Consider the following 14991-nt stretch of genomic DNA (forward strand, 5'->3'; position numbering starts at 1 on the left):
GGAGTTGGGGCTTCTTCTCCACCACAGCTGTGTTCCCATGGCCAGGCTGCTCACCCCTTTCTCAGTTTCCCCCAGGGATGAGAGTGGCGCTCCTTTGTGAGAATCTCTGGAGACAGGTTCAATAGAATGAAGCGCCTAGAACAATCGTAGTGAACGCTCGGCCTCTTACCCGTACTGTGACTAGAGCTGGCCAAAGTCACACACTGATAAGAGTCCCAAAGAAAACCAACCACTGGGCACTTTCCCAACTCATCCCTTCTCTCCTCCCCCTCAACAACCTTGCCATTCTCTTTGCTGTGGTTTTCCTAGGTGGCCACCTGACTCACAGAAGGGAGCCTGCTACCACGTGAGAGGCCACACAGAGCTGGCTTAGGCTGCTGGCGGGGACCAGTTCGTTGCCAGGCTGAGGGCGTAAGTGGCTGAGAGGAACTGTGAGTCAGAGGAAGACACTCCCCGTTGTGTCCTAATTGCTTTCCTGTCGCTGTGATAAACTGCTCTGATCTAAAAGCTACTTAAGGAAGAAAGGGTCTGTTTGGCTCCCAATCCCAGGCTGCCGGCCACCACTTTAGGGAAGTCGAGGCAGGAACTCAGGAACTGGTCATACTCTTTGGCCAGTCAAGAACAAAGAGACTAAACACACTCTTGCCTCTGCTTCTGTTTGGCTTGCTTTCTTCATTCTTCCTCAGTTCAGGGCCCAGCCCCGTGGAATGGTGCTGCCTCCTGCGTTCTATGTGTGCCTTTCCACCTCAGTTAACATCAAGGCAATCCCTGATAGACACACCCACAAGCCAAGCTGGTCTAGATCATTCTTTTTTTTTTTTGGTTTCTTGAGACAGGGTTTCTCTGTGTAGCCCTGGCTCTCCTGGAACTCACTCTGTAGACCAGGCTGGCCTCGAACTCAGAAATCTGCCTGCCTCTGCCTCCCAAGTGCTGGGGATTAAAGGCATGCACCACCACTGCCCAGCTCTAGATAATTCTTAAGACTATCTTCCCCTGTGATTCTAGGTTGTATCAAGATCAGTTCAAACCTAACCTGCACACCTTGCTTTGGAGCAACTCATTGGAAGAATGGAGGAAGTGGCTTTGAAGTGTTTCACTTCAAGTTCAAGAGGCAATTAGATAGAGTTTCCTCTCCTCCCTCCCTCCCACGCCCCCCTCACCTTCTTCTTTACTGCCCCCCTTGCCCTGTCCTCTCTTCCTAGTATTGAGAAGCAGAGGTTAACTGGCCCTCATCTAGAAAAATATCACTTATCTGTGTGGCCAAGAAAGTGCCACCTAGTATCCCATTAAGGGTTTGACATGGAGAAACGGCCTCTCTAGTCATCAGAGGCAGGGAACATCCATCCACTGGTTATACTAGGGTCTCCACTTACGTTACTCCTCTTGTTGTTGCAGTGCCATGGTGAATCTCAACATGGAGACAGGAAAGCAGGGCAACGCCCGCCTCCTCGAGGAAACCACCAGGCTGCCTGTAGCTCTCCAGAGCCCACTGCCTCCCTAGTCTTCAGGAATAGGGAACCTGAACACTAGAGAGATATAGGAGAGTCTCAGTGACACACAACCAAAGGGCCTGCGTGTGTGCGGTCCAGGAAGGATTCAGGGTGAGTGGAGTGGCCCTGAGTATAGACTAAATTTGAGTCCAGACTAGGTAGAATCTTCTGAAGATGCCCTGAGAATGCCCTCGGCTGACATGGGAGCGGCACCTCTCCACACAAAACCACCCAGAAAAATCACTGAATTGAGACAGAGCTCGGGAATCATCCAGCCGAGAGTACGCTCTGGCTGACAGATGAAGGCAAGACCTGAATGCCCACGGGGTCACTGAATAATGAGGGTAGCCATGAACATACTTTGGAAAGTCTGAGTCAGAAGGCAGATGTTGACAAAGCAGCTATCAGATCACCTTTACCATGGAAAATAAAAGGGCATTGCTGGCCCTGGGAGCCAGCAAGTCTGCCCAGTTGTCAGATGCTGGTTTCAGAAGGTTAATTCATTTGCACATGAGCAAATCTGACCTCCAGGTTCAGAGGCATGTGCACATCTTCTTGGCTCTCATAAGCCATGTGTGTCTATAGTTAAAACATGGGTGTGCTTTCATTCCAAACCCTCTCTCCCCCAGCCCTGGAAGGGAGTCACAGAAAGTGCCTAACTCTACTAATCCCATGGCTGTCTTCTTAGGCTCTAGCATGATCAGGTAACTCCTACCTGATCAGGGAACTGAGCAAGGACTTATGGGTCAGCAGCTGGGTCTGCTCAGTGTGGTGGCCCTATGTGGGGTGCACAGTGGAAGAGATGCATTATGTGGTTTTCTGGGCTCTGCCTCCCCTCAGAAAGAAGCTGTGGCTGGCAGCTAGCCTCCACTCCAAGCTGCATGGCTTCCTCATGGGTGGTATGTCCTTCAAGGTGAGCACTGTTGCCTCAGTGACACATGATTAAACTTAGTAACAAGGCCTTGCCTGAGGCCACCTGGCTGGAAGGTGGCAGTGCCCTAAGAGAGGAATTGGTCCAGGATGGAGTCTAAGGTTAGCTTTGCTTGGTACAATCGGAGTTGTAGATAGAACTGGAGTGGTGATGTCTACTGGTGAGAACACCTGGCCAAGTGTCCCCAGCACTCCTGGAATGGAGTATGCTGTCTGGCTTTTACCCTCATAACCTAGTCCAAACCCATAACAGCGTAGACTCACTCATTCACAGGCGGTTTCCATGGGGAGGAAGCCAGACTCAAAAAAAAAAAAAAAGCCAAAGGCTGGAGAGTGCAGATCCCCGCTTTCAGATGTGACCACAGGATGGGGGTGGGGAGACTGCTGTTGATAACTGACAACCCCCACCCATGTCCACAAACTATGGACTCTTAGTAACATCTCCTATGTACCCAAAAGCTGTCGCAGTGGGGATGACCATCCCAAACAGTTGGCTTTCCAGCGAGCATTTTGTGATAAATACACCTTATGGGGGAGACAAATAAAAGACAAACCTAAAACAGATAACTCCTGGTACCAAGTGCTTCTAACAGAATAACCCGCAGGCTGGCTACACAGGGGTCCGGGCCAGGCTCCAACTCGTAACAACTCATGCGACTCAGGTTTGGAGCTACACAGTACCCTGAAACAGACAGGACTCTTCTGCTGTGCACGGGACAAGCCAGAGGACTGGAAGCCAACATTTTATGGGCCCTCTGGTTATTTTTGAGTTTGAAATATATGGAAGTCTCAGAAGAGTTCAAAAAAGAAAGAAAACGTGTCCAATTTCAAACCAACATATTGAATCGAGTAAATTAAGCCACGATTCTCAAACTGCTCACGGAACTGACAGGCTCTGATGCATTTTAAAAAGGCATCTCAGCTCCAAGCCTGGTATGGCATCCCCACCCCCGCCCCACAATCCTGAGGCCTAACCAAGTGGCAGAGCGGTTCTAACTCCTCCCGACAGCTCACACCACGGTGGCTCCCGGGGCTCAGTGACCCCTCACTGGAAAACCCCCATGCTTGGCGCTGGCTGGTTATTTTCTCTATGCTGCCATTTATGGCTCAGGAAAAGTCATGTCCTCATCCTGATGAGAAACTCAAGTCTGACACAGAACAGGACAGGCAGCTGGCTGACACAGGTCCCCGAGTTAACACAAGAGACAAGATCACTGTCAAGAGCCACAGTGCAGCGTGGCACGTGGGGGCGCCAGAGTGCACACGCACCACCTTCCATCACAGAGCCCGCATGACTAGAAGCCCTCACTAGGGTCACCAGCCTGGGCCGACCGAGTATGGAGTCAAGCATCTTTTTAAATCCCTGTTACCTTTTCAGTGAGTTGGACTTCTTTGAGTGTTCGTCTGTTATCTACCTCGTTTTCATTTACCCTTGAAAATAAAATAAAAATAATTTTTGTTAACATTTTTTCCCCCTGAACAAATGCTGACATTGGACCTGCATAGCACTAAGTGGCAGGCTTTCTGAGTCACTTCTCCAGGAGCAAGGGCATCCCTGAGCCTCAGTTTCCTCATCAATAAAGGGAAGTACCGCATCTACGGGATCTATCATCTTCAGGCGGGGCAGGGGGACTTGATGCATACCAGGCCTCACTTCAGCTGAGCCCACAGCACCCAGCCTGGATGATACTGCACTTCATCCTGACTACAGTAGACTCCAGTCCTCTCTGACCCCAGTAGCCTCTTGGTAAAGGACTTCTGGGTCACCGTGTGCCTGAATCCTACTTGGTTCCATCTGCCCTTCCTCTCAGCTCTCCTGGGGTCTGCAGCATCTGTGTAGCTACTAAGCTTTCTTTAAGACTGACTGCTGCGGTCAGGTGCTGAGCAGAGAACAAATAAGTCAGAGCCTGGGCCCCTCTCCTGAGTACCAGTTCTCCATCCCCTCCTACGTAACCAATCCAGGCTGGGGTAGTAAGCAGGACACCATCCCACCGAGTGACAGCCACAGATGGAAAAACAGGAGTGCGGAGTGGTTGGGTACCAGGGAGAGGATAATGGGGGGGGGGAAGCTGGAGGTTGAACAATGGGTAATCTTTGGGGTGAAGATAATAAGAGGCTTGTACTCAGGTGTCATGTGACCAGAGACCCTTGAGCTAAAGGACACCACAGCTCTCCTGGCCACACAAAGGGGACATCAGGCGTCCCTGGGACAGGTGCTCAGCATACAGGAGTCAGCATTGAGCAGTTGGAGTTAGATGGATGGGTTAAAGACACACAAGGGAAGTTTAGAGACAGTGGAGGAGACAGTGGGGTGTTATGGGCCATACAAGGGACTATCTGAGGGACAGTGAGGTGCTTGGAGCGTCTCACATCACTTTATGTGTGTGCGAGGAAGCCAGTGCTGAGAGCCATTCAGGTCTGTGCCCACGTTAAAGACAGGATGGGTCAGCAACCCAATTTTGTGTTAACTGTGTTAATGCAAGCTTAAGACGGCTTTAGTGACATATTCAGTCGATGAAAACTACTGTTCATAGGATGTACTTAAGAATTAAAGAATAAATATCGATAAGGAGCGTAGAATAGCACAACTTTTTAAATCCTTTCTCTTTTCCCCTTTCTGTGTGCCTATACCTACGTTTTCCCTAACGGGAACTAGAGTCAATCTTTGTCTTTTGAGCAAACCGTTTACAATGATTAAGTCTTATAACGTGTTTCCTATAACCGCCAGTTACTCTTAACTCTCTGTGGGGAGAGGATTTCCATCTTTTCTCCTCAACTCTTTACCCTTCTACCAAAGCTATCTTCATTTTTAAAAGCCAGTAGCTGGGCTCTATCCCACCTGCAGTCTACGCTCTTTACCTGAGGGTTTACGCCCTGTTACATCACACATGACATACACAAGAGTTTGGGGCTGACAATCTGCTTCATGCTCTTTATTTTTACCACTTGTTCTAGATTTCTCTCTCCTTTCTTATTTCTAGGTTAAATGTTTTAAAAAATCATTTCCTTTCCCCCTGTCTGGAAGTTAAACATTTGCATCTATGGTCTTTCAGCTGGCCTAACAGTCGCAATGTACAGATGTAAGACTTCTATGTGTAGAGTTAAAGCACTCTTGTCAGAAACAGGCAGAGCTCAGATGACTGACTCAGTCCATCCACTCTGTCTCCTGCCTAGTATTTGAACTCCAAACCTTTTATTGAAGGCACAGACATGCTGGGGCCACTTGTCCAGCCAATCCCGTTTCCACTTACTCGGTGTCACAATGGTCACTGTTTTCTGTACTGTCCCTAAAACCTCAGGTCTTCCAGCCTGATCATTTTTCTTTGGCCTCTTCTATACTGCTGAGCCAGCATCTCAGATTAGCTGCCCACCTTCACAAATGAAATTTAAACTATTTTTACTTGGCCCCAAGTCTTTATTTTGTAACATGTTTCCCGCTCCCTTTTTTTCTTGAGACAGGGTGTTAGAGGAACCCGAGCGTCACCTACTCCTCTCCTTCCTCCACCTTAAGTACTGGCTCCATCTCACCTGCCCAGACTGAATTGGCTTTGGAAGCACTCAAGTTCAAGAAATGCTCATATAGCGGGCTTCCTTTCCTCCACATGGGCCCCTCTCCTGATGGATCTGAACTGTGGCCTCTGCGGCAAACAGCCCATTTTCCCTGCAAGCCCCACTTCTCTCAGCCACCAGCCTTTGTTCTTCACGTCTTCTGTGGCGAGGCTACCTGCCTGGAACCAGGTATGTATCCATCTGCCCTTTGAATCTGTGCTCTGCTAATGCTGCCTGCTTCATCCATTTGAATCTTGGTTGCCTGAGTGGGGGAAGCAACTCCACATTATGAGACCTATTCCCTGACAGGGAATTCAGCTTCAACGTAAGGATTATACTCCAGAAACGTCCTCAGAACTCTGTGGTTAGTTGTCAAAGGTGGAGCTCAGAGTGCTTTTTAAACATCACCAAGATCGGGGTGATGTTATACGTGGAAGACCATTACAATTCATCCAGTCAGCACAGTGCCAACGCCATGTGGATCAGTCGCCACACAGAGGGCTCACCAGAAGCAATCACAGTGGTTATATTGGCTCATCGTAGCTGGGCATGTAGCTCACGGCAGAGTTTGCCTAGTGTGAGCAAGGCTCTGGCTAGTTCCCCTGAACCCCCCAATCCCTCCATAAATACATGGGAAGAAAGGTTAATACGACCTCTCTTTTAGTAAATCACTGCATAAGTGTTTCTGTAGGATGAATGGTAACAGCGTCCATATTACAGAGAACACAAGCTCTCCCACACTGGAGACAGTAATCCCCCATTTTGAATGTAGCATAGACTTAAATAACCCAAGGGTTATGACTGCATCTACAGGCAAACTATCCCATCCTGATGGGGCCTCCACTCTAGTCAGCTTGCCACAGGACACCCAGGAGCTCCGGTGGTCATTTTTACATGCGGCAGGTTCTGATGTAGCAAGAGTGGCCAGAGCAAGAGAGAAGTGATGTAAAACAGTCTTTCTTCAGCATGCCAGTGCATGAACTGTGGCCTCCACAACTGTCTCTCCAGGAAGGAGTTACTGTGGAAACAGTAAGTCCCACCTCCACCGCAGCAGAGACTTGAGCTGTTATTCTGCTACATCCCCATGAGTGGAAGTTAAGCAGCAACAGCAAGCTGCCCCTTGCTTTATGTGAGTTGAGATGGATAAAATCATCCAGAACCTGGCTCGACACACACTGGACTGAATACCGGAAGCAAAGGTGTGCTTCTGCAGTTCCCAATGATGGATGATCAACTCCTGGCATGGGAAATATCAGAACTCCACAGAACAGCCTTCCCAAGCCTACCACCCCCCACCAGAGCAGGCATCGAGGCATGCTACAGACCATGAGTGGCTCATCCCTAGTTGACCAGAAGCAGCAACTCCCCGCTGCCCAGCATCACGAGACAGCTGTACCACACACCTCTAGCTAGCAGAAGACTGGGACTCAGAGGCCACATGTGATCATGTGACCACCACTGCACGTTCACAATTTTCACGCAGTCTTAGTTACTTTCTTCTTGCAGTGATGAAATGGAAGTTCCAGCTGCCAGGCGGCAAGTGGTAGAACAGAGTCTGTTCAGCCCATGGCAGCTTTTAACATAGAGCAGTTTCAAAACAGTGCCAGGGTAGAGAGAGCTTACAGGGTTATACTGCCCAGTCCCAATGAGTTTGTTCCTCAAACCAGATTGCACCTTCCAAAGTTTAATCACAAGCTGACAGTCTACTCCAGATCTCAAGCCAACACTGGCTAACCCATTCATGTAGGCAGAGTCCTCATTATTCAGTCGCTTCCTCAAAGCCCATTATGTGTCAATCAAGGCCCCATTCATAAACCTATAGAAGACAGTTCCTAGTCACACCAGCGCACAGCATCTTAAGGTCAAAAATCTGTAAGCTGGTGTCCTAATCAGGGTTTGTATTGCTGTAATGAAACACCACAGCCAAAAGCAACAGAGAAGAGAGAGTTTACTCGGCTTACACTTCTATATCACTGTTCATCATCAAAGGAAATCAGGGCAGGAGCCTGGAGGCAGGAGCTGATGCAGAGGCCATGAGAAGGTGCTGCTTACTGGCTTGCTCCCTGTGGCTTGCTCAGCCTCCTTTCTTAGAGCACCCAGGACCACCTGCCCAGGGATGGCACCATGCACAGTGGGCTGCCCAGCCCCCATCAATCACTAATTAAGAAAATGTCCCAGGGGCTTGCCTGCAGCCCCATTTTTTTTTTTTTTACAGAGGCATTTTCTCAGTTGACATTTCCTCCCTTCAGGTGACTTTAGCTTGGATCATGTTGGCATAGAACTCTGCAGCACAGTCAGACAACCACAGTAATGGGCATCGAGCTCTGGCATCAGTTGCTGGGCACACTGTGGCAAGAAGGAGAGAGGGCGATATTGCACCCTGCAGGGGAAAGTCTTGCTTTCATTCTTACCAACTGCATAGAACTCTGGGATTAATGAGTGCTCTCTCACTGCCTTTGTATTTAAAAATCTCTGATTTTTAAACGTTGATTAATTTACTTCCTCTCCACCCCCCACCCCCCCTCCTGCATCGTGCATGTGGAGGTCAGAGGACAGCTTGTGAGAAACTTCTCTCCTTTCAGGGATTGAACTCGGATCATCAGGCTTAGCAGCCTTTACCCACTGAGCCATCTTGCTGGCGCTCTCTGAGATGCTAACATTCTGTATCCATTTCATTATAATGTGACCAGATAAGAGTTTCTTTGTCTTTATCTGGCTTGAGAGTCCCAGCTGTTGCTTCTTTATTCCTGTGCACTCTCTCTGTCTCTCTTTGTCTATGTGTTCTCCCCACCCCCTTCCATTTCTACAGTTTGAATGTCCCCTCCAGATTTTGGTGTTGTGTACTATACCACCAAAGGGCTTAAAGAAGTAACCCGTGACCGGATAGCTGGTACTCCCACCCCTTGCCTTCCCTGTGGTGCTGGGGCTTACATCTTGGACTTCCTGGCCTCTGGAACTTTCAACAATAATTTCCATGCTTAGAAATTACCCAGGCTTTGTATCCTGTTATAGGCACATTATTACCCAGGCTGTGTATCTTGGTACACGGAACAAAGCAGGACAGATCTTCCTGGAAGAGCCATTTCAAGTGCCCTCTTCCTCCCAAACTTTGTCCTGTGTGCCTGTCCTCTCTGTGTCTTTCTGCTCTACATCTGTCAGAGCTGCCTTCCAGGGCACTGGTATTCTGTTCAGCTGGGTTTACCCTGTTGTCACCAACCTACTAAGTCTATTCCTCTAGTTCCAGCATCCCAAGTTCCACTGTGCAGCAATGTTACCAATAGGCTCTTCTCTCTGGGTCTCCCCACTGTGGTGGCACACTTGGCTTTGCCTCTTGTCTTCTTTACTTCAGATGGACGACAAAACTGAGCATGGGAATTCACTAAAAGTGGACAGGAATTCACTATGACTTGGCCAAAGCCCATAGAACCAAAGCCAACGGTACAGAAAGTATCCTCCTCTGGACTCCCATTTTCACTTTATTTTGGCCTCTTCAAGGAGTCCTATTCTTGACAGCACACTAAGACATTAGAATGCCTGTATATATATATATTTGACGTTTTATTTGAACACATTTTCATTGTGTTCCATAGAAGTGCTGTTTATGGTACATGACCTGCCTTATCTGTGGGATGAGCCTTGATCAGAATACATGGTCTCCTGCCATCAAGAGGATTCAGCTTCACAGAAAGACAGAATCTTTCAAATCGAGTTTAAATCGTTTGCCTTTTATGGTGAAGAAAATAATTTCGGGCCCTTCTCATCTCAAATTATCAGTCTAAGGTTTCATAGTAAGATGCACACACAGATCTCTTGCTTTCCGTTTTTCTAGATCTTTAGGGTTTAGGGTTTGTTTTTTGTTTTTTGTTTTTGGTTTTTGGTTTTTGTTTTGATTTTTGTTGTTTGTTTTGGGGTTTGTTTTTATTTGTTTTGGTTTTTCTAAACAGCTTTTTAGTTTTTCTTTAAATAAAGACTATTTAAATTGGCAATGGTACACCCAACAATATTATCCATAAATGGGTCAAGAGACTAGACATAGTCTGTATAGCACTGATCGTTCGTTCTTCTGAATGACGGGAAAGCACACAGTTGGATGACTTATTCAACATGGAACAGAGCGCCGAGGCCTACCAGCCATGCACTATGTATCAGTATGTTTCTGGTACTGTGACAGAATACCCAAGTCTGGGCAATTTATAATGAAAAGAATTGTGTTAAGGAGTTGGTTAAAGAACTGGAAGGCCAGGGTCTCTAATGAAGGCCTTGTGCTCTTTCAGCCAGTGGCAGAAAGTGGAAGAGCAGATGTGTGTGGAGGAACAGGCACACATGGAAGAAGGACCCTGAGAGCATCCTGGCCCCACTCCTGAAGGTAAATGATCTAGTCCCATGAGAGTAAGAACCCACTAACATGAAAACATCTTTTCTCCCAGGCTCTGACCACAAAACCAACTTCTTTCCATCACACTCCACGCCCAGCAATACCAACCAGTCAGGGAACTAAGGTGACCACGTGAACTTCTGAGATCTCACTTATTTTTTCACTGAGACTTTTCTTATTGTGATTTAATAAGGGGAAAGCCATAAAATTTGTCTTTATGAATTGGGGGTACAGCTCAGTGGATAAAGTACCTGCCTGGCATGCATGAGGCCTCTGGGGTTCAATCTCTTACTCCCACAAAATAAAAGAAAAAAAAAGAGAGAGAGCCACTGTACCATTTACACAGTTCAGTGTGTTCAGCATATGCAAGATGCTGTACAGGAGTCTTAAGGGTCACAGATCCCCACCACCCCCAGCCCCCTGTCGGCCAAGGCTCCCCATTGCTCCCGGCTCCCCATCGCCCCTTCCTTCTGTTACAGTGGTCCTTGTGCCTAAGTGACGGGATTGAGATAGGGAGTCAACTGTGACTGTTAAAGTGCAATACTGAAAGGTTCTAACTGCACAGGATAGCTTTTATTTTTATTTATGTGTATTAGTATATATCCATGTGTGTCTGTGCCCATGAATACAGTACCCATGGAGACCAGAAGGTGGCTTTGGATCCCCTGAAATGAGAGTTAAAGGCAGTTATGAGCTGCCTGACATGGGTGCTGGGAACTGAACTCAGGTCCTCTGGAAAGATCACTGTGGTGGTTTGAAAAGGAATGGTCCCCACGGATTCATGCATTTGAATGCTTAGCCATAGGTAGTGTCACTATTAGGAGGTGTGGCCTTGATTAGGTAGGTGTGGCCTTGTTGGAGGAAATGTGTCAGTGTGGGCGGGCTTTGAGGTCTCCTATGCTCAAGCTCCACCCAGGGTGGAACACAGCTCCCTTCTTCTGCCTGCTGATCAAGATGTAGAACACTCAGCTCCATCTCCAGCACCATGTCTGCCTGCATGCTGTCATGCTTCCCACCATGATGATAATGAACTAAAGCTCTGAACTGTAAGCCAGCCACAATGAAATATTTTCCTTTATAAGCATTGTCGTGATCATGATGTCTCTTCACAGCAACGAAACCTTAACTAAGACAAGCAACAAGGGCTCATAAGCTGCTGAGTCATCGCTCCAAGCCCCAAATTTAATTATTGCAATTGTTTGTGACACTTCATAGAAAATGAGGCTTATTTGCAGAATCAGATAAGCAGGGCAGAATTTTCTTACTAAAACAGTATTTTCTAAACCATAAACGGGAACCCAAACCTGACGACAGAATCCTTGAATGTTGTGTGGCAGCGCCCACAGGCTGCAGTGAGCCCCACATTTGTGCTAAAGCCCTGAAGCACTGGGGTGATTTTACAACACCTCTAATATCCTGTTTCCATCCAACTAAACACTCGCTTTCCAGTGAATGGAACAAAAATGTACAAAGGACAATGCCTTTCAAATCTGGCATTAAAACCTGTTATTTCCAGATTTAAAATGCATCATACAAGAAATATTTTAAGCGTGACTTTACTGGCTATATTTATGTTCTATTACAGCCTTATTCTTCCTTCTAAATAAAATTCTGACAGGAATAATCCATTAAGTATTACACAAATAAGCTCTGTCCATGTGCTTTCTAAGGAGATGCAGATATAAGCCAAGCATGGCGGTGCAAACCAAAAGCCCCAGCGCCTAAGAGGCTGAGGCAGGAGGATTATGAGTTTAAGACCAGCATAGGATACACAGCAAGTCTCAGTCTCAGAGACAAAGGAAAGAGATATAGACCCAGATACAGATGTATTTACTAGGCCTGACTCTAATGACCTGTGTCCTGACTCTATACATCATTTCAAAGATCAAATGTTAATATGGGTGAGAGAAAAAGGCTTACCTCTTTATACCATTGATGTTTATATCAATTCCACCACCAAACCTGGAGAGGAATTCAAGGTACGGCACGTTACCCAAGCTGCTGATGGGGATCTACGGTCAGACAGGAAGAATGACAACATGTTAGAGAGTTGAGACCCCAGCCACAGACAGCACAGCAGGTCCCTCTGTCTGTAATGTTGTAATGCCAAGCCTGCTAAGGGAACAGACACTGTTAGACGTTTGCAGGTCCTTGCGGGGAGTCAGAATCCATGCATGGCTTCAGAATGCAAGCAGCGAGGCTAGTCTGTGCCCAAGGAAAAGCCAACATGTGTTTACAACACTACCAAACTCCCGACCTGAGATAAATCTAACATGGACATAGAAATCAAGCAGAACTGGGGCAAACATTTCCTGTGTGCATGTGTGACTGTTAGCTGAGTGGAGGGCAGAGATGTTCATCTAGTTTCAAGGCAGAAACTGTCTCTATTTAAAGCTATTTTCTAATAAATTTCTAATGGTGGTTATTGATTTCTTGGAGAAGGGACTGCATGCCACAGTGTAGGTGGGGAGGTCAGAGGATGGCTTGTCAGAATCAGTTCTTTCATACCATATGTGTTCCAGAGAATGAACTCAAGTTGTTAGGATAATGGGCAAGCGCCTTCACCCACTACTGAGCCATCCCACTGGCTCAAACGTTCTATAAAAGTTACTATTGGATCAAAGTGAGTCGGCATGAACTAAAGATTAAATAAAATGATTTAATCGATTGAGATTGACACTGCACTGTGATTATGTGAGAAGTTAGTCCTTGTTGTTAAGAATTATATGTCCTGAGGTCAGAATGAAGAACTGTGAGACTATCAACTTCCTTGATGTTCGAAGACTTTTCTCCAGAAAATGAAATGCTCTTTAGTGTGTTGAAGACCACACAAGAAAATAGGAAGGACCTCCCATGCACACCGATCAAAAGAATTAACCTCAAAAAGGAGATGCACTCCTGAGAGCGACCTACAGAGTCAGTACAATCCCTGTCAAATCCCAGTAATATTCTTCACAGAAAGTCAGAAACAAAAAACAAACTAAATATCATATGGAAGTACAAAAGACTCAAATTATACTGCAGAGCCATGGCCACAAACCTGGCATGGTGCTGACATAAACACAGCCGCCAAGGAATAAGACAGTCTGAAGGACGGGGAAGGACATTTACACACAGTCACCTGCTCGCTTGTTCTCACACACTGAAGAGATGTCAGCCTCCTCTAACTCGTGGCGCTGAAAACACAGGACAGCCAGAAGCAGAAAACCTGGACTAGATCCCTGGCTCGCTCTGCACAGAAACTGAATGCATGGAGGACATTACTGTGAGTTGTGAAGCCCTGAGAGCCCTGAGGGACAATGCAGGAGCAATGCTCAAAGAAACAGGCACAGGCAAGGGCTTTCTGAGAGTACCCGCAGCTCAGGGAGCACAGCACACCCATCAAAGCAGCTCTGCAGCAAAGGACCAATGGGCAGAGAGAAGCAGCAGGCATGGGGCGGGACAAAAGCTCTGCCAGCCAATCATCTGACAGGAAATTAGTATCCAGAGTATATAAAGAGCTTGAAAGATTCAATACCGAAGGAACAAATATCTGTAAGCAGGTGAATGAGTGGAACAAGATGCTCTCAAGAGATTAAGTGGCTAATAAATACACAAATAAATACATGCCCAACCTCCCAAGTCATCAGGGAAATGTAAATTCAGTCTACAATGTGGGCCGCAGGGGATGGATGGTTCAGTGGGTCAGAGTGCTTGTTCTGCAACCAGAAGGACCTGTGTTTGAATTCTCAGCACCAATGTTAAAAAAAAAATAGAAAAATCAAAAATACCTTAAAAAAAAAAAAAAAAAACAGGCCTAGACACACATGCCTATAACCCCAGCACTGGGACTGGAGGCAGGTGGATCCCAAGAGCTGCCTGGCCAACCATTCCAGGCCAAAACAGTGAGTATCCTGATCAGTGAGATCCTGTTGCAAGGCAATAAAGAGGGAAGCCAAGGAGGAAGACGCTGATAGCTTGCTCTGACCTCTGCATATGCGTATATGGACGTGTACCTGCACACTGGCATGGACGCACACAGAGAGATGCATGCACTCACACACACACACACACACACACACAACTAAAATTAAAAATTTAAATGACATGACGCATCTTTTTTTTTTCAGCTCCAATGTGTTTCTATCCCACTCTGGTCATTTAAAAGAATTTAAAAGGCCAATGGAAATTAGTGTAAGCATCACAGAAATCAACATGCGGCGTGTTTACAAAAACTAAACACACAACTGCCCTGTAATCCAGCTGTACCACCGCTGCGTACATAATGAAGGACCCTAAATCTGCACACCACAGAGATATTTAGGCACCTGTGTTCACCACCACACCATTAATAATCCAGCGAGGGGTGCATCCTACACATACATTCTTCATTCTGAAGAATGAAACTACGTCATTCTCAGAAAAAAAAAAAAAATGGATAGAACTGGAGGTCATCATGTTAGGTGAGGTAAGCCAGACGCCGGCAGACATAGCAAACATGCTTCCTTATAGAGCCAGCCTAAACTTAAAAATAAAAGACATGTCATTTCTCAGCTTTGTGGCCGAGATTAAGTGTAACATAATACATGTGAAAGTAAAGGGAGGACTGCTGGGAAGAGGGAAGGGATGAAAGGGAGGACTGCTGGGAAGAGGGAAGGGATGAAAGGG

General features: G+C 46.8%; 1 protein-coding gene across 4 annotated transcripts in view; it reads right to left on the bottom strand.

Annotated features, from left to right (window-relative positions):
• The window catches only part of Efcab6 (EF-hand calcium binding domain 6), a 187378-nt gene that overhangs the window by 140847 nt on the left and 31540 nt on the right, over window positions 1-14991 (bottom strand). For all 4 annotated transcript variants that reach the window (XM_021183282.2, XM_021183284.2, XM_021183280.2 and 1 more), the window contains exons 5-6: window positions 12265-12356; window positions 3791-3851 (exon numbers count right to left, since the gene is read on the bottom strand). In XM_021183282.2, coding sequence (XP_021038941.1) covers window positions 3791-3851; window positions 12265-12356 — 153 coding nt within the window. The remainder of the gene's footprint in view (window positions 1-3790; window positions 3852-12264; window positions 12357-14991) is intronic.

This window comes from Mus caroli, chromosome 15 (genome assembly GCF_900094665.2).
Source record: "Mus caroli chromosome 15, CAROLI_EIJ_v1.1, whole genome shotgun sequence".
Classification (NCBI taxonomy): domain Eukaryota; kingdom Metazoa; phylum Chordata; class Mammalia; order Rodentia; family Muridae; genus Mus; species Mus caroli.